This window comes from Leuresthes tenuis, unplaced genomic scaffold (assembly GCF_036924035.1).
Source record: "Leuresthes tenuis unplaced genomic scaffold, fLeuTen1.0.hap1 SCAF_4, whole genome shotgun sequence".
NCBI classification, from domain to species: domain Eukaryota; kingdom Metazoa; phylum Chordata; class Actinopteri; order Atheriniformes; family Atherinopsidae; genus Leuresthes; species Leuresthes tenuis.
Genome location: NW_027325358.1, coordinates 833,588 through 854,633, shown reverse-complemented (window position 1 = coordinate 854,633; position 21,046 = coordinate 833,588). Strand labels below are relative to the sequence as shown.

The 21,046-nt window shown below is 52.2% G+C and overlaps 2 protein-coding genes across 2 annotated transcripts; one reads left to right on the top strand and one right to left on the bottom strand.

The window, feature by feature from the left end:
* The first annotated feature begins 609 nt into the window (after nt 1-609).
* prokr1a (prokineticin receptor 1a) lies at nt 610-7,456 on the top strand. The gene is made up of 2 exons (XM_072383722.1): nt 610-1,046; nt 6,576-7,456. Exons 1-2 carry the CDS (start codon nt 637-639, stop codon nt 7,258-7,260), a joined length of 1,095 nt encoding a protein of 364 aa, XP_072239823.1. The 5' UTR covers nt 610-636; the 3' UTR covers nt 7,261-7,456.
* Nucleotides 7,457-10,200: 2,744 nt separating this feature from the next.
* Nucleotides 10,201-20,634, bottom strand: aplf (aprataxin and PNKP like factor). Its single transcript, XM_072383924.1, has 11 exons — nt 20,531-20,634; nt 20,267-20,407; nt 19,235-19,306; nt 18,510-18,673; nt 18,171-18,270; nt 16,913-17,012; nt 16,269-16,408; nt 15,620-15,861; nt 12,631-12,732; nt 12,108-12,154; nt 10,201-11,307 (listed from the first exon to the last, which is right to left on the bottom strand). The coding sequence occupies exons 2-11, from the start codon at nt 20,357-20,359 to the stop codon at nt 11,117-11,119; spliced, it is 1,251 nt and encodes a 416-aa protein (XP_072240025.1). The 5' UTR covers nt 20,360-20,407; nt 20,531-20,634; the 3' UTR covers nt 10,201-11,116.
* Nucleotides 20,635-21,046: the final 412 nt, after the last annotated feature.

Genomic DNA, 21,046 nt, shown 5'->3' with positions numbered 1-21,046 from the left:
ATCAGCTCAGATCAGCTCAGATCTGATCAGATCAGCTCCGATCAGCTTCAGATCAGCTCAGATCAGCTTAGATCAGATCAGCTCCGATCAGCTTCAGATCAGTTCAGATCAGCTCAGATCAGTTCAGATCAGCTCAGATCAGCTCAGATCAGCCTCAGATCAGCCTCAGATCAGCTCAGATCTGATCAGATCAGCTCCGATCAGCTTCAGATCAGCTCAGATCAGCTTAGATCAGATCAGCTCCGATCAGCTTCAGATCAGCTCAGATCAGCCTCAGATCAGCTCAGATCAGTTCAGATCAGCTCAGATCAGATCAGATCAGCTCCGATCAGCTTCAGATCAGTTCAGATCAGCTCAGATCAGCTCAGATCAGCCTGAGATCAGCTCAGATCCATCACTGAGCGCCTCGTTTCTGATTTGTGTCGCTAATCTCAGGAACTGGAAGTTAACACATGAAACATCAACATTAATCTGTTTATTATCACCATGACAACCTCCCAAAGGGGATCTTTGTGGGGGGGTTGACGGACTGATTTCAGGTCGGAGGCAGCAGAGCGCTGTGTTTCTGGTGCTGCTGAGCCTGAGCCTGTGTTTTCTGAACCTGCAGACAGTCCAGACATGTTGGCCTGATCCAGAATGACCAACCTGACCAACGGCAGCTCTGCTCTCACGGACCTCCTGGACTACGAGGTTCCTCTGGATGAGATCCCGGACACCACGCAGGGCCAGGCCTTCTTCGTGGCCACCATCCTCATCGCCACGGTCCTGGTGGGCATCATGCTGGTCTGCGGCGTGGGGAACTGCCTGTTCATCGCCAGCCTCGCCCGCTTCAAGCAGCTCAGGAACCTGACCAACCTGCTGATCGCCAACCTGGCCGTGTCGGACGTGCTGGTGGCGGTCGTGTGCTGCCCCTTCCTGCTGGACTACTACGTGGTGAAGAAGCTGTCGTGGGAGCACGGCCTGCTGCTCTGCGCCGCCACAAACTACCTGCGCACCGTCTCGCTGTACGTGTCCACCAACGCCCTGCTGGCCATCGCTGTGGACAGGTGGGTCCTTCACCTGGTGGTTCTGCTGGGTCGGAAAGTGCCTCAAACTGAAAGATTCAAACAGGATTCAGATCTTTCAGAAGTAGAAAAGGCCCCAAACCTAATAGGACTGAATCCTGTTCACCAGGGTCCTGCTTTAGGGTCACAGTTAGGAGTTAAATCTGTGTTAAAGCTTCCAAACCGATCCTGTTCGGCTCCAATCTGCTTCCAGGAAGCGTTTCCAGTATCTTTCACACGGAAGCTTCATCATTCGTGTTTGAACCTGATCAATAATCTATAATATCTCTGTGAAACCGCCTGATCAGCTGCAGCTGGGAGACAGAGAAGGTTTAAAGTGCCAAATCAACACTGGAAATAAGAACACAGAGTCTGTTTCTGAAGCAGGTGACGCTGTGCAGGAGCTTTACATCAAACAGGTTTCAGAGCCTGATTTACCTTCTGCTCCTGAGCCTCTGAAGGTAATCTCTCACCGGCTGAGCATCGCTCCGGGAGGCTGACGCCTGCTGGGACCGTTTACTTAGAGGAAAGACGGGAAACCTCAGCGTGTCTGAGTGCTTCCAGCCGAACATCTGAAGGAGGCTCAGCTCTCTGCTTTGTCTCCACAAAGAGAAACTGCAGCTTCTGATCTGTAGAAACAGTCAGCCGTAAATCAGCAGGAACACCGGCGGCGTCCTCCAACACGGCTCCTTAACAACACGAATACCAAAGAAATGACATCAACAAGTCTAACAGGAGGACGCTGCTACCAAAAAGAGGTCAGAGCACAGCCTGAATCTGGCAGCTCTTCAGCTTTTCTATCAGCTAACAGTTAGGAGCAGAAATCAAACTAAATATGGCCAAAAACTTCTCTATGGGAGGGAGGGAGTCTGATAGGAGGGAGTCTGACGGGAGGGAGCCTGACGGGAGGGAGGGAGCCTGACGGGAGGGAGCCTGACGGGAGGGAGTCTGACGGGAGGGAGCCTGACGGGAGGGAGCCTGACGGGAGGGAGCCTGACGGGAGGGAGTCTGATAGGAGGGAGTCTGATGGGAGGGAGCCTGACGGGAGGGAGCCTGACGGGAGGGAGTCTGACGGGAGGGAGTCTGATGGGAGGGAGTCTGATGGGAGGGAGTCTGACGGGAGGGAGTCTGACGGGAGGGAGTCTGACGGGAGGGAGTCTGAGAGGAGGGAGCCTGACGGGAGGGAGCCTGACGGGAGGGAGTCTGACGGGAGGGAGTCTGATAGGAGGGAGTCTGACGGGAGGGAGTCTGATGGGAGGGAGTCTGATAGGAGGGAGTCTGATGGGAGGGAGCCTGACGGGAGGGAGTCTGAGAGGAGGGAGCCTGACGGGAGGGAGTCTGATGGGAGGGAGTCTGATAGGAGGGAGTCTGATGGGAGGGAGCCTGACGGGAGGGAGTCTGATAGGAGGGAGTCTGACGGGAGGGAGCCTGACGGGAGGGAGTCTGATGGGAGGGAGCCTGACGGGAGGGAGCCTGACGGGAGGGAGTCTGATAGGAGGGAGTCTGACGGGAGGGAGTCTGATAGGAGGGAGTCTGACGGGAGGGAGTCTGATAGGAGGGAGTCTGACGGGAGGGAGTCTGATGGGAGGGAGTCTGATAGGAGGGAGTCTGATGGGAGGGAGCCTGACGGGAGGGAGTCTGATGGGAGGGAGTCTGACGGGAGGGAGCCTGACGGGAGGGAGTCTGATGGGAGGGAGCCTGACGGGAGGGAGTCTGAGAGGAGGGAGCCTGACGGGACGGAGCCTGACGGGAGGTAGCCTGACGGGACGGAGCCTGACGGGAGGTAGCCTGACGGGAGGGAGCCTGACGGGAGGGAGCCTGACGGGAGGGAGCCTGACGGGAGGGAGCCTGACGGGAGGGAACCTGACGGGAGGGAGTCTGACGGGAGGGAGCCTGACGGGAGGGAGTCTGACGGGAGGGAGCCTGACGGGAGGGAGTCTGACGGGAGGGAGCCTGACGGGAGGGAGTCTGACGGGAGGGAGCCTGACGGGAGGGAGTCTGATGGGAGGGAGCCTGACGGGAGGGAGCCTGACGGGAGGGAGCCTGACGGGACGGAGCCTGACGGGAGGGAGTCTGACGAGAGGGAGTCTGACGGGAGGGAGCCTGACGGGAGGGAGTCTGATAGGAGGGAGTCTGACGGGAGGGAGCCTGATAGGAGGGAGTCTGACGGGAGGGAGTCTGATGGGAGGGAGTCTGATAGGAGGGAGTCTGACGGGAGGGAGCCTGACGGGAGGGAGCCTGACGGGACGGAGCCTGACGGGAGGTAGCCTGACGGGAGGGAGCCTGACGGGAGGGAGCCTGACGGGAGGGAGCCTGACGGGAGGGAACCTGACGGGAGGGAGTCTGACGGGAGGGAGCCTGACGGGAGGGAGCCTGACGGGAGGGAACCTGACGGGAGGGAGTCTGACGGGAGGGAGCCTGACGGGAGGGAGTCTGACGGGAGGGAGCCTGACGGGAGGGAGTCTGATGGGAGGGAGCCTGACGGGAGGGAGCCTGACGGGACGGAGCCTGACGGGAGGGAGTCTGACGAGAGGGAGCCTGACGGGAGGGAGTCTGAGAGGAGGGAGCCTGACAGGAGGGAGCCTGACGGGAGGGAGTCTGACGGGAGGGAGCCTGACGGGAGGGAACCTGACGGGAGGGAGTCTGATAGGAGGGAGTCTGACGGGAGGGAGCCTGACGGGAGGGAGTCTGATGGGAGGGAGCCTGACGGGAGGGAGCCTGACGGGAGGGAGCCTGACGGGACGGAGCCTGACGGGAGGGAGTCTGACGAGAGGGAGTCTGACGGGAGGGAGCCTGACGGGAGGGAGTCTGAGAGGAGGGAGCCTGACAGGAGGGAGCCTGACGGGAGGGAGTCTGATGGGAGGGAGCCTGACGGGAGGGAGCCTGACGGGACGGAGCCTGACGGGAGGGAGTCTGACGAGAGGGAGTCTGACGGGAGGGAGCCTGACGGGAGGGAGTCTGAGAGGAGGGAGCCTGACAGGAGGGAGCCTGACGGGAGGGAGTCTGACGGGAGGGAGCCTGACGGGAGGGAACCTGACGGGAGGGAGTCTGATAGGAGGGAGTCTGACGGGAGGGAGCCTGACGGGAGGGAGTCTGATGGGAGGGAGCCTGACGGGAGGGAGCCTGACGGGAGGGAGCCTGACGGGACGGAGCCTGACGGGAGGGAGTCTGACGAGAGGGAGTCTGACGGGAGGGAGCCTGACGGGAGGGAGTCTGAGAGGAGGGAGCCTGACAGGAGGGAGCCTGACGGGAGGGAGTCTGACGGGAGGGAGTCTGACGGGAGGGAGTCTGGCGGGAGGGAGCCTGACGGGAGGGAGTCTGATGGGAGGGAGCCTGACGGGAGGGAGCCTGACGGGAGGGAGTCTGATGGGAGGGAGTCTGACGGGAGGGAGCCTGACGGGAGGGAGTCTGGCGGGAGGGAGCCTGACGGGAGGGAGCCTGACGGGAGGGAGCCTGACGGGAGGGAGCCTGACGGGAGGTAGTCTGACGGGAGGGAGTCTGACGGGAGGGAGCCTGACGGGAGGGAGTCTGAGAGGAGGGAGCCTGACGGGACGGAGCCTGACGGGAGGTAGCCTGACGGGACGGAGCCTGACGGGAGGTAGCCTGACGGGAGGGAGCCTGACGGGAGGGAGCCTGACGGGAGGGAGCCTGACGGGAGGGAGCCTGACGGGAGGGAACCTGACGGGAGGGAGTCTGACGGGAGGGAGCCTGACGGGAGGGAGTCTGACGGGAGGGAGCCTGACGGGAGGGAGTCTGACGGGAGGGAGCCTGACGGGAGGGAGTCTGACGGGAGGGAGCCTGACGGGAGGGAGTCTGATGGGAGGGAGCCTGACGGGAGGGAGCCTGACGGGAGGGAGCCTGACGGGACGGAGCCTGACGGGAGGGAGTCTGACGAGAGGGAGTCTGACGGGAGGGAGCCTGACGGGAGGGAGTCTGATAGGAGGGAGTCTGACGGGAGGGAGCCTGATAGGAGGGAGTCTGACGGGAGGGAGTCTGATGGGAGGGAGTCTGATAGGAGGGAGTCTGACGGGAGGGAGCCTGACGGGAGGGAGCCTGACGGGACGGAGCCTGACGGGAGGTAGCCTGACGGGAGGGAGCCTGACGGGAGGGAGCCTGACGGGAGGGAGCCTGACGGGAGGGAACCTGACGGGAGGGAGTCTGACGGGAGGGAGCCTGACGGGAGGGAGCCTGACGGGAGGGAACCTGACGGGAGGGAGTCTGACGGGAGGGAGCCTGACGGGAGGGAGTCTGACGGGAGGGAGCCTGACGGGAGGGAGTCTGATGGGAGGGAGCCTGACGGGAGGGAGCCTGACGGGACGGAGCCTGACGGGAGGGAGTCTGACGAGAGGGAGCCTGACGGGAGGGAGTCTGAGAGGAGGGAGCCTGACAGGAGGGAGCCTGACGGGAGGGAGTCTGACGGGAGGGAGCCTGACGGGAGGGAACCTGACGGGAGGGAGTCTGATAGGAGGGAGTCTGACGGGAGGGAGCCTGACGGGAGGGAGTCTGATGGGAGGGAGCCTGACGGGAGGGAGCCTGACGGGAGGGAGCCTGACGGGACGGAGCCTGACGGGAGGGAGTCTGACGAGAGGGAGTCTGACGGGAGGGAGCCTGACGGGAGGGAGTCTGAGAGGAGGGAGCCTGACAGGAGGGAGCCTGACGGGAGGGAGTCTGATGGGAGGGAGCCTGACGGGAGGGAGCCTGACGGGACGGAGCCTGACGGGAGGGAGTCTGACGAGAGGGAGTCTGACGGGAGGGAGCCTGACGGGAGGGAGTCTGAGAGGAGGGAGCCTGACAGGAGGGAGCCTGACGGGAGGGAGTCTGACGGGAGGGAGCCTGACGGGAGGGAACCTGACGGGAGGGAGTCTGATAGGAGGGAGTCTGACGGGAGGGAGCCTGACGGGAGGGAGTCTGATGGGAGGGAGCCTGACGGGAGGGAGCCTGACGGGAGGGAGCCTGACGGGACGGAGCCTGACGGGAGGGAGTCTGACGAGAGGGAGTCTGACGGGAGGGAGCCTGACGGGAGGGAGTCTGAGAGGAGGGAGCCTGACAGGAGGGAGCCTGACGGGAGGGAGTCTGACGGGAGGGAGTCTGACGGGAGGGAGTCTGGCGGGAGGGAGCCTGACGGGAGGGAGTCTGATGGGAGGGAGCCTGACGGGAGGGAGCCTGACGGGAGGGAGTCTGATGGGAGGGAGTCTGACGGGAGGGAGCCTGACGGGAGGGAGTCTGGCGGGAGGGAGCCTGACGGGAGGGAGCCTGACGGGAGGGAGCCTGACGGGAGGGAGCCTGACGGGAGGTAGTCTGACGGGAGGGAGTCTGACGGGAGGGAGCCTGACGGGAGGGAGTCTGATGGGAGGGAGTCTGACGGGAGGGAGCCTGACGGGAGGGAGCCTGACGGGAGGTAGTCTGACGGGAGGGAGCCTGACGGGAGGTAGTCTGACGGGAGGGAGCCTGACGGGAGGTAGTCTGACGGGAGGGAGCCTGACGGTGTCGTCCCGATCTGTGCTCAGCTGGATGCTCTCTTTCTGTCTGCAGGTACTTGGCCATCCTCTACCCTCTGCGGCCTCGCATGAAGCACCAGACGGCGTACTGCGTGATCCTGACGGTCTGGATCGTCCCCGTCTTCATCTCCATCCCCTCCGCCTACATGGCCTCAGAGACCACCTACCCTCACGTGGAAGGTCGCAGCCAGAAGACCTTCTGTGCTCAGATCTGGCCCGTGGACCAGCAGGTCTACTACCGCTCCTACTTCCTGCTCATCTTCGCTCTGGAGTTCCTGGGTCCCGTGACCATCATGTCCGTCTGCTACGCTCAGATCTCCAGGGAGCTGTGGTTCAAAGACGTTCCGGGTTTCCAGACGGAGCAGATCCGGAAGAGACTCCACCGGCGTCGCAGGACGGTGGTGGTGCTGATTCTGGTGCTGGTGGCCTACGTCCTGTGCTGGACGCCGTACTACGGCTTCACCCTGCTGCGGGACTTTTACCCCACCCTCATCTCCAGGGACAGGAACTCCCTGGTGGCGTTCTACATCATTGAGTGCATCGCCATGAGCAACGGGGTCATCAACACCCTCTGCTTCGTGAGCGTCCGGAACAACGTGAACCGCCTGAAGAAGGCAGGCAAGTTCCCGCTGAGGCTGGTCAGCTTTGTCACGGGAAAGTCGGTGGATGACGGCGACGCTCGGACGTCCTCTCTGCGGGTGACGGAGGAGCTCGGCTGAGGTGGAGCTGGACCCGGCCTGAAGGTGAGAGACCAGGAACCAAGACAGCAAGAGACGAGCATTTCCCAAAGGGGGGTTCATCCTGGACCGGTTCATCGCAGGGCTGCGAGCCCGGAGCACCTGGAGAGAACCAACACGTGCACGGGCAGAACGTGCAAACTCCCACAGAAGGAACCGGCTGAGATCAGAACCAGGAACCGTGTGGGCGAGAGCAGGACCAGCAGGAGAGAATAACGAGAGTTTCCCCGAAGTTTCAGTCACGACCCGAAGTTTAAGTCACGGCCCGAAGTTTCAGTCCAAGTCACGACCGGAAGTTTCAGTCCAAGTCACGGCCCGAAGTTTCAGTCCAAGTCACGGCCCGAAGTTTCAGTCCAAGTCACGGCCCGAAGTTTCAGTCCAAGTCACGACCCGAAGTTTCAGTCCAAGTCACGACCCGAAGTTTCAGTCCAAGTCACGGCCCGAAGTTTCAGTCCAAGTCACGGCCCGAAGTTTCAGTCCAAGTCACGGCCCGAAGTTTCAGTCTCAGTCACGACCCGAAGTTTCAGTCACGACCCGAAGTTTCAGTCTCAGTCACGGCCCGAAGTTTCAGTCCAAGTCACGGCCCGAAGTTTCAGTCCAAGTCACGGCCCGAAGTTTCAGTCCAAGTCACGGCCCGAAGTTTCAGTCTCAGTCACGACCCGAAGTTTCAGTCTCAGTCACGGCCCGAAGTTTCAGTCCAAGTCACGGCCCGAAGTTTCAGTCCAAGTCACGACCCGAAGTTTCAGTCACGACCCGAAGTTTCAGTTTCAGTCACAACCTGAAGTTTCAGTCTCAGTCACGGCCCGAAGTTTCAGTCCAAGTCACGACCCGAAGTTTCAGTCCAAGTCACGACCCGAAGTTTCAGTCCAAGTCACGACCCGAAGTTTCAGTCCAAGTCACGGCCCGAAGTTTCAGTCCAAGTCACGACCCGAAGTTTCAGTCTCAGTCACGACCCGAAGTTTCAGTCACGACCCGAAGTTTCAGTCTCAGTCACGGCCCGAAGTTTCAGTCCAAGTCACGGCCCGAAGTTTCAGTCCAAGTCACGGCCCGAAGTTTCAGTCCAAGTCACGGCCCGAAGTTTCAGTCCAAGTCACGGCCCGAAGTTTCAGTCTCAGTCACGACCCGAAGTTTCAGTCTCAGTCACGGCCCGAAGTTTCAGTCCAAGTCACGGCCCGAAGTTTCAGTCCAAGTCACGGCCCGAAGTTTCAGTCACGACCCGAAGTTTCAGTCCAAGTCACGGCCCGAAGTTTCAGTCCAAGTCACGGCCCGAAGTTTCAGTCACGACCCGAAGTTTCAGTTTCAGTCACAACCTGAAGTTTCAGTCTCAGTCACGGCCCGAAGTTTCAGTCCAAGTCACGACCCGAAGTTTCAGTCCAAGTCACGACCCGAAGTTTCAGTCCAAGTCACGACCCGAAGTTTCAGTCCAAGTCACGACCCGAAGTTTCAGTCCAAGTCACGACCCGAAGTTTCAGTCACGGCCCGAAGTTTCAGTCTCAGTCACGACCTGAAGTTTCAGTCCAAGTCACGACCCGAAGTTTCAGTCCAAGTCACGGCCCGAAGTTTCAGTCTCAGTCACGACCCGAAGTTTCAGTCACGACCCGAAGTTTCAGTCTCAGTCACGGCCCGAAGTTTCAGTCCAAGTCACGGCCCGAAGTTTCAGTCCAAGTCACGGCCCGAAGTTTCAGTCACAACCCGAAGTTTCAGTTTCAGTCACAACCTGAAGTTTCAGTCTCAGTCACGGCCCGAAGTTTCAGTCCAAGTCACGACCCGAAGTTTCAGTCCAAGTCACGACCCGAAGTTTCAGTCCAAGTCACGACCCGAAGTTTCAGTCACGGCCCGAAGTTTCAGTCTCAGTCACGACCTGAAGTTTCAGTCCAAGTCACGACCCGAAGTTTCAGTCCAAGTCACGGCCCGAAGTTTCAGTCTCAGTCACGACCCGAAGTTTCAGTCACGACCCGAAGTTTCAGTCTCAGTCACGGCCCGAAGTTTCAGTCCAAGTCACGACCCGAAGTTTCAGTTTCAGTCACAACCTGAAGTTTCAGTCCAAGTCACGACCCGAAGTTTCAGTCACGGCCCGAAGTTTCAGTCTCAGTCACGACCTGAAGTTTCAGTCCAAGTCACGACCCGAAGTTTCAGTCCAAGTCACGGCCCGAAGTTTCAGTCTCAGTCACGACCCGAAGTTTCAGTCACGACCCGAAGTTTCAGTCTCAGTCACGGCCCGAAGTTTCAGTCCAAGTCACGACCCGAAGTTTCAGTCCAAGTCACGACCCGAAGTTTCAGTCACGGCCCGAAGTTTCAGTCTCAGTCACGACCCGAAGTTTCAGTCTCAGTCACGACCTGAAGTTTCAGTCCAAGTCACGACCCGAAGTTTCAGTCACGGCTCGAAGTTTCAGTCTCAGTCACGACCTGAAGTTTCAGTCCAAGTCACGACCCGAAGTTTCAGTCTCAGTCACGACCTGAAGTTTCAGTCCAAGTCACGACCCGAAGTTTCAGTCACGGCCCGAAGTTTCCGTTTCAGTCAACAGGAACTAAGAACTTTGTGCTGGATCAGCACAAAGTTCACTGGATTTATCTCTGTAACACGGAGCGAAAAACAAGAAGGAAGTGGGACTGGAACCCAATTCAGTGATTTCTGAACTTTACAAAGAAGCTGTTGCAGTTTGACTGAATCTCACCTGAAGCTAAAGGAACCAAATCCGGTTGTTTTGGTGAAATCATGATTATAAAAATATTATCACAGGAAGTCTTCTGCGAGCTTTAAAGTTTAACTAAAATCAGTTCATCAGCAGGTGTTAAAACGCATTATTTATGGGACAAAAACACAGAAGCAGTGAGTGTAAAACTAAGTGAACCTAGTTTTAACCCCTGCTGAGGAACAGTTTTATGTCCTTACATGTAAACATATTAGCATCAAGGGAGGGTTTATTTATACTTTATTCTGATCTTTAAAATATGACATCATCATGAGGTATGAAACCTGCTTTAGTAAAATTATTTGCACTTTTATTTTTCGGGTAAAACATTAAAAGATTCTGCTCACTCTTCAGTGCATTTTACCATAAAGTTTGTGCACCCCACATTTAGAGGTTGAACAGCATTAAAAAAAAGACAAACTTCAGTTTTAAATCACAAAGAAACATTAACAGAAGAATAAAAAATAAAGCAGTTTCTGTCTGAGGCTCGTCTTTCGGCTGTTGGGGTTCAGGGAGCGAAGAGTCCTTCAGTCTGACAGGTCACCACAGGAAGTGACCTCACCAGAACACGGCGCTCAGGTAAACGACAGGTTCGCTGATGAATGGGATTCAGCTAAACCGACTGTCTTAGATTCTAAAATGATCTGAATTTAATGCAAAGCTTAAACGCACACAGGCAGCGAACAGTGTGAAGGCAACAGGAGCCGCTGATCCTCTTCATTGGCTGAGGCTCATCATCAGACGCCTCCTGGCTCTTAATAAACGCCACGAGGTGGTTCCATGTTTATGATGAACGAGAAACATTTTGCAGAAATCAAACATTTGATCATTTAAGGAAACACCTTCAGTGTAAAGACTTCAGTCCAGAGAAGCTCCGACGACTCAAGAAGAATAGTTCAGCTGAACCGATCGTGTTCGGTGACCTCATCCTGCTGCAGCATCTATAACATCTGCAGCATCTGCAGGATGTTATAGATGCTGCAGATGAGGTAACACCGAACAGAGTTTCAGTCTCGACTTTATCAGCGAATCACCTTCATTTGTTCATCCCAGATCAAATTAGACCCAAATGATCGGTGTGTTCAGGATCCCCTGAAGGTGACTCTTTCAAACAAACACAAGGAAGGACGCTGCATCGTCCTCTTCTACTTTCTCTTCTTCAGGAAGGCCTTCGCCTCCTCCTGCAGACGTTTGATGTCTTCTTTATCGCTGTCGTCGGAGGCCGGCGGGACGTAGTCCGAGTCGTCGCCCACGTCCTCGCTGTCGTCATTTATGAAGCTGTCGTCGTCCTCATCTTCGTCGGGAGAGTTTTTGGTGGCGGTTTGAGTCGAACGAGCTGCGAAAATTAGCAGAGTCACACGAGGAAGCCGAGCATCAGACGAGATCTTTCTTCAAACATCACCTGCTGCACGACTGAAACACCGAGTGCGTTTTTAAGTTAGCAGTTAGCTGTAAGTTAGCTGTAAGTTAGCCGTTAGCTGTAAGTTAGCCGTTAGCTGTAAGTTAGCAGTTAGCTGTAAGTTAGTAGTTAGCTGTGAGTTAGGAGTAAGTTAGCAGTTAGCTGCAAGTTAGCAGTAAGTTAGTAGTTAGCTGTGAGTTAGCAGTAAGTTAGCAGTTAGCTGCAAGTTAGCAGGTAGCTGTAAGTTAGCCGTTAGCTGTAAGTTAGCAGTTAGCTGTAAGTTAGCAGTTAGCTGTAAGTTAGTAGTTAGCTGTGAGTTAGCAGTAAGTTAGCAGTTAGCTGCAAGTTAGCAGGTAGCTGTAAGTTAGCGTTAGCTGTAAGTAAGCAGTTAGCTGTAAGTTAGCAGTTAGCTGTAAGTTAGTAGTTAGCTGTGAGTTAGCAGTAAGTTAGCAGTTAGCTGCAAGTTAGCAGGTAGCTGTAAGTTAGCCGTTAGCTGTAAGTTAGCAGTTAGCTGTGAGTTAGCTGTGAGTTAGCAGTAAGTTAGCAGGTAGCTGTAAGTTAGCGGTTAGCTGTAAGTTAGCAGCAGATGCTAGCAAACAATGCTTTCTCATCCACAGTGATGGACCAAGCCGGAGATGTGCACAGCGTAACTCGCAGTAATGCAATTTTCCTTCATCTTAAAAGGAGCTTCATCATGAAATATATCTGAGATTAAAAACTCATCTCTGTACACACACCTGGTTTCTTTGAGTGTTTGTATTCTTTCCTGTGAAGCGGGTTTTTCCTGCAGGTGAAAAACTAAACGTCAGTCTGCTTTTCAGGGATAAACATCATTATTCCAACAGCAGAACAACTCAGAGTCTGAAATAATATCCTCATAAAGATGGAAAACATTCTCAAACATCTACAGATCAGGAAATAATGAGCAGCTTTAAACAGATGCAACAGCAAAAAGGCCAGCGGCAGAAGCGGGTCGGTCATCCAGGTCGTGTTGAGCCTGAAAAAGGGCAGCTGGACTTCTCATGTCTGAGAGGACAGAAGAAAGGATACGGTGGATCAGAACCAGAGGATCCTTCTGCAGCTCCGGCTTCATCACAGACCACCTTTAAACCAGACTGCTGGAGGAAGGAGGTTCTGCCGCCTGTCTGCAGACCGGAGGCCACTTTTAGCCCAGCTTTGTCTGAGAAGCTGAACCTGAAACCTGACTGGAGGATTAAAGATCTGTGAGACTCATCATCAGGTTTCCCTCAGATGTTTGACCTGTAGCAGTCGGTGCCGAACGGACACTCGGGTCGATCCTCCTCCTCCTCGTAGTCGGTGTCCCCGGGATGACTGCACTCCTGGAAATGAAGCGGATTCTTCCTGGAAACACAAACAGCAAGTTGGTCGTTACTTCACACGTGCTGCATCCCTTTGTTGGGTTTTAAAGTTTTTCAGTCTGTAGATGAGCTGAGAGCAGACCAGGAAGAGTTTTATAACTCAGCCATAACCATCCGACCGGAACACACATAGAGATCAATCTACCAGCACACAGGTATTCATCAACCCTTAAATGTGTAAAGCAGCTGATTCAGGTGATGAAGGGAGTTCATGTTCTCGGATCATTCGATCAATAACAGCATTCAGAGACTTGAACATGTTATTGGGATTAAAGGAACTGCATTAGGCTGGTTTAAGTCATATTTATCTGATAGATTCCAGTTTGTTCTTGAAAATGAGAAATATTCCTCACACACCGGAGTAAGTCATGGAGTTCCTCAGGGTTCTGTGCTTGGACCGATTCTTTTCCCTTTATACATGCTTCCATTAGGTAACATTATCAGACAGCATGGCATAAATTTCCATTGCTATGCTGATGATACTCAGCTGTACTTATCTATGAAACCAGATGAAACCAAAAGGTTGGTCAGACTACAAGCCTGTCTTAAAGACATAAAGACCTGGATGAGTCAGAACTGTCTGCTTCTAAATTCAGACAAAACTGAAGTTGTTCTCTTTGGACCTTCAGGGAGAAACTGTCTGTTATATAGTTGCTGTAGATGGTATTTCCTTGGCTTCTAGTTCTACAGCGAGGAACCTTGGAGTTATTTCTCTCTCATATAAAACAGGTTTCTGCCTTCTTTCACCTTCGTAATATCATTAAAATCAGGACCATCCTGTCTCAGGGTGATGCAGAGAAGCTGCTCCATGCATCTGTTCCTTCAGGACTGAACTACTGTAATTCCTTATTATTGTTCTGTCCCACAGATTCTCTGAAAAGCCTCCAGCTGATCCAAAACCCTGCAGCCAGAGTTCTGCTGAGATCTAACAGCAGAGATCATGTTTCTCCAGTTTTAGCTTCTCTTCATTGGCTCCCTGTTAAATTCAGAATAGAATCTAAGCTTCTTCTCCTCACATATAAAGCTGTTAATGACCGAGCTCCATCACATCTTAAAGATCTCACAGTTGGATATTTCCCCAACAGAGCACTTTGCTCTCAGGCTGCAGGTTTCCTTGTGGTTCCCAGAGTTTCTAAAAGCAGAATGGGAGGCAGAGCCTTCAGTTATCAGGCCCCTAAAAGCAGAATGGGAGGCAGAGCCTTCAGTTATCAGGCCCCTAAAAGCAGAATGGGAGGCAGAGCCTTCAGTTATCAGGCCCCTAAAAGCAGAATGGGAGGCAGAGCCTTCAGTTATCAGGCCCCTAAAAGCAGAATGGGAGGCAGAGCCTTCAGTTATCAGGCCCCTAAAAGCAGAATGGGAGGCAGAGCCTTCAGTTATCAGGCCCCTAAAAGCAGAATGGGAGGCAGAGCCTTCAGTTATCAGGCCCCTAAAAGCAGAATGGGAGGCAGAGCCTTCAGTTATCAGGCCCCTAAAAGCAGAACGGGAGGCAGAGCCTTCAGTTATCAGGCCCCTAAAAGCAGAATGGGAGGCAGAGCCTTCAGTTATCAGGCCCCTAAAAGCAGAATGGGAGGCAGAGCCTTCAGTTATCAGGCCCCTAAAAGCAGAATGGGAGGCAGAGCCTTCAGTTATCAGGCCCCTAAAAGCAGAATGGGAGGCAGAGCCTTCAGTTATCAGGCCCCTAAAAGCAGAATGGGAGGCAGAGCCTTCAGTTATCAGGCCCCTAAAAGCAGAATGGGAGGCAGAGCCTTCAGTTACCAGGCCCCTAAAAGCAGAATGGGAGGCAGAGCCTTCAGTTATCAGGCCCCTAAAAGCAGAATGGGAGGCAGAGCCTTCAGTTATCAGGCCCCTAAAAGCAGAATGGGAGGCAGAGCCTTCAGTTATCAGGCCCCTAAAAGCAGAATGGGAGGCAGAGCCTTCAGTTATCAGGCCCCTAAAAGCAGAATGGGAGGCAGAGCCTTCAGTTATCAGGCCCCTAAAAGCAGAATGGGAGGCAGAGCCTTCAGTTATCAGGCCCCTAAAAGCAGAATGGGAGGCAGAGCCTTCAGTTATCAGGCCCCTAAAAGCAGAATGGGAGGCAGAGCCTTCAGTTATCAGGCCCCTAAAAGCAGAATGGGAGGCAGAGCCTTCAGTTATCAGGCCCCTAAAAGCAGAATGGGAGGCAGAGCCTTCAGTTATCAGGCCCCTAAAAGCAGAATGGGAGGCAGAGCCTTCAGTTATCAGGCCCCTAAAAGCAGAATGGGAGGCAGAGCCTTCAGTTATCAGGCCCCTAAAAGCAGAATGGGAGGCAGAGCCTTCAGTTATCAGGCCCCTAAAAGCAGAATGGGAGGCAGAGCCTTCAGTTATCAGGCCCCTAAAAGCAGAATGGGAGGCAGAGCCTTCAGTTATCAGGCCCCTAAAAGCAGAATGGGAGGCAGAGCCTTCAGTTATCAGGCCCCTAAAAGCAGAATGGGAGGCAGAGCCTTCAGTTATCAGGCCCCTAAAAGCAGAATGGGAGGCAGAGCCTTCAGTTATCAGGCCCCTAAAAGCAGAATGGGAGGCAGAGCCTTCAGTTATCAGGCCCCTAAAAGCAGAATGGGAGGCAGAGCCTTCAGTTATCAGGCCCCTAAAAGCAGAATGGGAGGCAGAGCCTTCAGTTATCAGGCCCCTCTCTGTGGAACCAGCTGCCAGTTTGGCTTCAGGAAGCAGACACCCTCTCTACCTTTAAGATCAGGCTGAAACTTTCCTTTCTGATAAAGCTTATAGTTAGGGATGGCTCAGGTGAGCCTGAAACATCCCATAGTTCTGCTGCTACAGGCCCAGCCTGCTGATCTTCAGTGGAAAATGGATCAAAGTAAAGGGATGGATCCCACCCTGAAGGTGCTCAGGTGTACCTGTAACAGTCTTTTCCATACGGACACGGCGTTCTGGGTTTGGACGCAGCTGTGACGGTTGCTGAGTGTCCGTTTGACCCCTCAGATTCTGCTCTTTTAGCTGTTAGTTTGTTCGTTGGCTTCTTTTCCTCCTCTGATCTGATCTGTGTCACACCTCCTTTTCCCTCCAGCTCCAGCTCCAGGTCGTCGGACTCAGACCGGCTCGGTTTGCTCTGATATCTGGACTCATCTGAAGGAACGACCTGAAAATCAGAGGATTTCATTTCAGTTTGTCCTTCGTTTTAATCATTTAGACTGAAAAGGAGGTTCAAGTTGTGTTTGGATTCACCTCCAAACAACCCAAAGAGGCTGAGTTTCTAAACCTTTTCTGCTGAATAAAGGACAAATAAAGGATGTTTTGAGGATTCTGGTCCTGTTTGAAGAGGATTAAACAGGGTTTCAGTGATAATGTTATAATGAGCTCTGAATCAGAAGCAAAATAAACCCGAGTAGAAAGCAAACAAAAAGCATAAATCTGCTTAAAACTCAGCTCAGAATCAAACAGCAGCAGGTGGCTCCAAATGAGCTGTTTTTAAAAGATATTCATCAGGAACGTTTTTAGTCTCAGACTCTGAGCTCAGACGGACTTCTGGTGATAAATGTACTCAACTGTTTCCTCTTCATCACTTATCTTCCTCCTTTTCCTCGGCCTTTTCTCCTCACTGGGCTCCGCCTCCTCGGGGGAGGAGTTAACAGTGGGCGTGGCCTGCGTGGCTGATGATGCTGCAGGATGTTTACGACTCTTCACAGCTGATGGAAGTAAACAAACAGAAGGTCAGTGGGTCTGCTTCACAGGTGAAGACTTCATCTGGTTCTGTCCTTCACTTCTTCTCCTGCTTTGTCTTATTTTACTCATCACAGCACAGAAAGAACCTTAGAACCTGCACAAAGATTCTCTACAAGTCAACATTTATTTTTTGGGTTTAATGAACATTAACAAGAGAGACAGGAAACAGAGGGGGGGGGGTGACATGCAGCAAAGGGACTCGAACCGGGAACGACTGCATTCTATACATTTTATATTAAAATGAAAACTTATCAGGAGAAGAAGGCGAGATGAGTTAAAGGAAACGACATGAATACAGTTTAAAGACTTTGAGAACAAAGAGAACTCAGTGTTAATAATCTTTATTGATGGATTTCAAACTAATCAGTTTATGTTTCATTGAACTCATTTGATTAATTTTCATTCTACAATCACAACATTTGATGGTTTTGGAACCGTCAGAACGATAAAAACCGCGGTTCTGGTACCTTTCAGAGTGGAAGATGGACTCTTTGATGCCGCCATCATCCACGCAGGTAAAATTCTTCTCCGGGTCACTTTGCTCTGAACATCCTCCGAAACGCCATCCTGCCAAAGAAAAGAGAATAAAACCGATTTGTGAAGAAGACTCCAAACATTTACAGAAAGGGAAGCAGATGGAACTTTTATCACTTTCTCCTTGTTTTAAAGCCTCCATATTGTGTAAAACTCCTTCTTCCTGCTCCTGGGAGCAGATATCAGGGCGTCTGAGGTCACCAGCAGCTGTAAAACTCCCCAGAAACACAACCCTGGGATTTATTTAGTTCCCTTTGTTTGAAAGTTCCTCATTTAACGAGCCGTTCTGATTTTCATTGACTGAAGGAACTGAGCCACAAAGAGGATCAGTTCCAACTCTCAGAGCCTGAACTTCAGAGCAGGGAAATGGAAGCATCTGAGAAATAACTCCTCATGGGTTATTTACTGATTTATTTCTTCCTTTAGCAGCAGCTAACGCTAACAGCTTAGCTAATGAAGATGACGTACACCAGCTTCTAAGGAGTTACTGCTGCTCCTTTCTGAAAGATGAACATTATTGTTCCCACATTACTTTGTTAGCTGAAGCTTTCTAGCTGAACGGTTCCGTTCTGTAACTCAGACAACCTGCAGCTGTGTTTAAGGTGTGTTTCCAACACAACACCGGTCCTCTCCTCACTCTCGCTGTGTTAACGTTACATTATCGGCATGTTTCTGATAAAGATGGAGGTCTCCGGGTACAACTGTTTAATGAGGTTAATATATCCAAAATGTTTAAACGCAGTAATTAACGGTTCACATGCATTACTACGAGTTACGCTGTGCACATCTCCGGCTTGGTCCATTACTGCTGATGAGAAAGCATCGTTTGCTAGCATCTGCTGCTAACTTACAGCTAACTGCTAACTTTTAGCTAACTGTTGAACTGTTTCCCTCTGGGATCAATACAGTAACTATCTGTATCTATAGAGCTGGAGTGTTTCTGACTGGAGGAACTGAGTCGGCTTGGTCCATTACTGCTGATGAGAAAGCATTGTTTGCTAGCATCTGCTGCTAACTCACAGCTAACTGCTAACCTGTTTCCCTCTGGGATCAATACAGTAACTATCTGTATCTATAGAGCTGGAGTGTTTCTGACTGGAGGAACAGCTTCATTATGTCTGTTTACGGCATTAAATAATAATAATATTTAATGCATATGTCTGTACTTCTTTTTGAGCTGCTGATACAAACCTGTCTGAAAGTCTCTGCCTTCCCCTCGTTCGACGGATCGGACCCTCGTTCTGATAGTTCCTGTCCAGCGGGGGGAGGAGCTTCTTCCTCCTCCTGGTTTCTGCAGGTAAACACAGACCTGAAGCTCTGCTGTGATAAGAGCTGGAATCTGAGAATGAATCTTTCATGACCCTCAGCTGCTAACATCTGCTCAAGTGTCCTCTTCCATCTGTTTGATGTGAGCTTCAAACAGAACCAGGACAGAGGGATAAAATCAGCATTGTGCACGATGCTGTTGAGCCACAGAGATGAAAGCAGCTCTGTGATCAGCCAGTCTGTGCATTACCATGAAATAAGTACCTGGGAGCGCGCTCCTCTCCGCCCACGGCCTCCACCCTGTAGACGAGGCGCCCCGGCAGCAGGGAGAGCAGCTCGCCGTGATGAAGCCGGCGCCAGCAGTCTTTCTGTAGAGGGCGGGGCTCGTCAGTCAGCGACGACTGGAGGAAGCACGGATTCAGATGGGTCTGAAGGCCCAAAGAACAAGACCCAGAGTTCAACTCAAACTGCTCAGGCTCATCCCTCACTGGGCAGCAGCGCCCCCTGCTGGGCCGACTCAGTTATGAACAACTTTAAAACTTTGAAATCAGAGCATCATAAATGCTGCTGTTGTTTTTACTGAATATCCTCCAATTCACATTTTACAGGTTCAGATCACACCTGATGAGCCTTTAAAAAGTTACCTGATCCACTGGATCCACTGGATCCACTGGATCCAGGTCCAACTGGAAACTGCTCTGATTCTGACAAGCTTTACCAGATCAAACTGTTTGGTTTTGTGCTCGTTTGTCCGAGTCAGTGGACTCATTTCTACATTAGCAACAGTGTTTGAGTAGCATTGAGACAAAGTCCTTCACAGAGGGAACCTCACACAGAACTCAGCCCACGGGCCCCTAAAGGCAGAGAAGTTGCTGCTCTAAAGAAAATCAGTTCACAGAAATTAACTTAATCAATGATCCACAGGTTGATCCGACATGACCAAATGAACAGAGGTGAGCTGCAGCTGAGGTGAGGACACATGAACTTACCGGTTTGAGGCGGAGCTGTCCGTTCAGGTTCTGCAGCAGCCCGTGGCGTCTGGACACTCTCATATCGCTGATCTGACACGACGGCAGGAGAGAGAACATTAGACCTTTAGGCTGTGAAAGCAGAACTAAGCCGGACCTTAATAATGCTTTTCTTCATCTGTCAGATTTATTTATTGTAAATGCACCAAAACAGGAAGTGTCAGGCCTAAAAAACTATCTCCAGCAGATGAACAGGATCTGAAAGTGATGTCCTTAAGAAAGAGGAAAAAATCCAGCTGTGACCTGACAGGACCTGAGAGATGCATCTGGACCTTCAGCTGATCCATCTACTGTTGGCCCAAGTCTCATCAGAAATGGTCTCCATGGAAGAGTGGCTGTCAAGAAGCCATTCTTAAGGAAGGGAAACAGGGAGAAAAGGCTGAGCTGTGCCAAATGACACAAGAAGTGGACTGAAAATCAGTGGCAACAGGTCTTATGGAGGGATGAATCCTCCCCAGAGCCCGGACCTCAACATTATTGAAGCAGTGTGGGATCATCTGACAGAGAACGGAACAAAAGGCAGCCCACATCCAAAGAAGAGCTTTGGGATGTCCTTCAAGAAGCCTGGAGAACTATTCCTGAAGACTCCTTAAAGAAATGACAGAAAGCTGGTCTCAGAGGGTTCAGGCTGTGTTGGAGAATAAAGGAGCTCAGACCAGAGATTCACTTTAAAGCTGCTGAGAACTGAACAAACGGAGCCTTTCCTGTTTTTACTGGAAATATAAAATAAATGAGGGCTGGATCAGGATTTTGGACAGAACTATTTAATTTTGTGCCCTGACAGCTTTAAGTTTCACAGAATGTTTCATGAGTTCCTGCTAAAAGCTTACTTTGCATTAGTTTAAACATGAACATGAGCAGAAATCACAGGGTTCAAAGTTCAGGCCCAACCCAGTGACACAAAGTATGCTCCATTAAATGTAGTTTTCATCTACACATGATAGCACATTATTCTCTGAACACCAGCTACAGTAAAGTCTCAGGAGGACTCACTCCCAGGAAGGGACCCCGGCCCAGAACCGTCTCCCCCGGCGGCAGGTGGACCGGATCCCCGCCGTCCACCGGGACGAGGTCGAAGCCCGACATCAGCTCTGCAGGCCGGACAAGAAGCAGCAATCTGACTGCGAGCTCTGACTGGAAACAAGTAACAACAAAACCATATCACCAGGGGGATTTAGTTAGGAAAGTAACAAGTTTAACGTTTTTGAAAGGAAATATGTGTTTTATGTGAGTCCGGATGTTTTTGTGGTAACACACCGCTGAAAATGACGTCTCGGCGGGATACACTTCACTTCTGGCGAGGCGCCGTAGAACAAAACCGGACAATTTCGATCTCCTGTGACTTAAAAACACGAAACCACTACTTCCGCTCGCAGATTCAAAACTTCCGGGATGGAGGGAGCATGCGCAGTAGAGTTCTGACCGACCGCAACCAATAACCATCCAGGAAACGTCCAGATTAAATGAATTATTATTTAATTGTAAAATATTCTTATATATCATATATTTTATTGAATACATTTAAAAGCCTCTCAACAAGTAAACACCACTTATTAATTCGGCATACAGAGCTTTCCCTTATAACGTACAATAACGTCAATAGATAAACAAACAAATAAATGAATAAATATTACAGCTGATTCATAGATAAGAACAAAATAAGAAAAAAAACAAGTGCAAAAAATTTAGGATATTTTGTTTTGGTCTGATTTGCATGTCACTTTAAAACAGGGGGTTTTGCTCTGTTGAAAAAGATTATTTGAAAATTAGGGA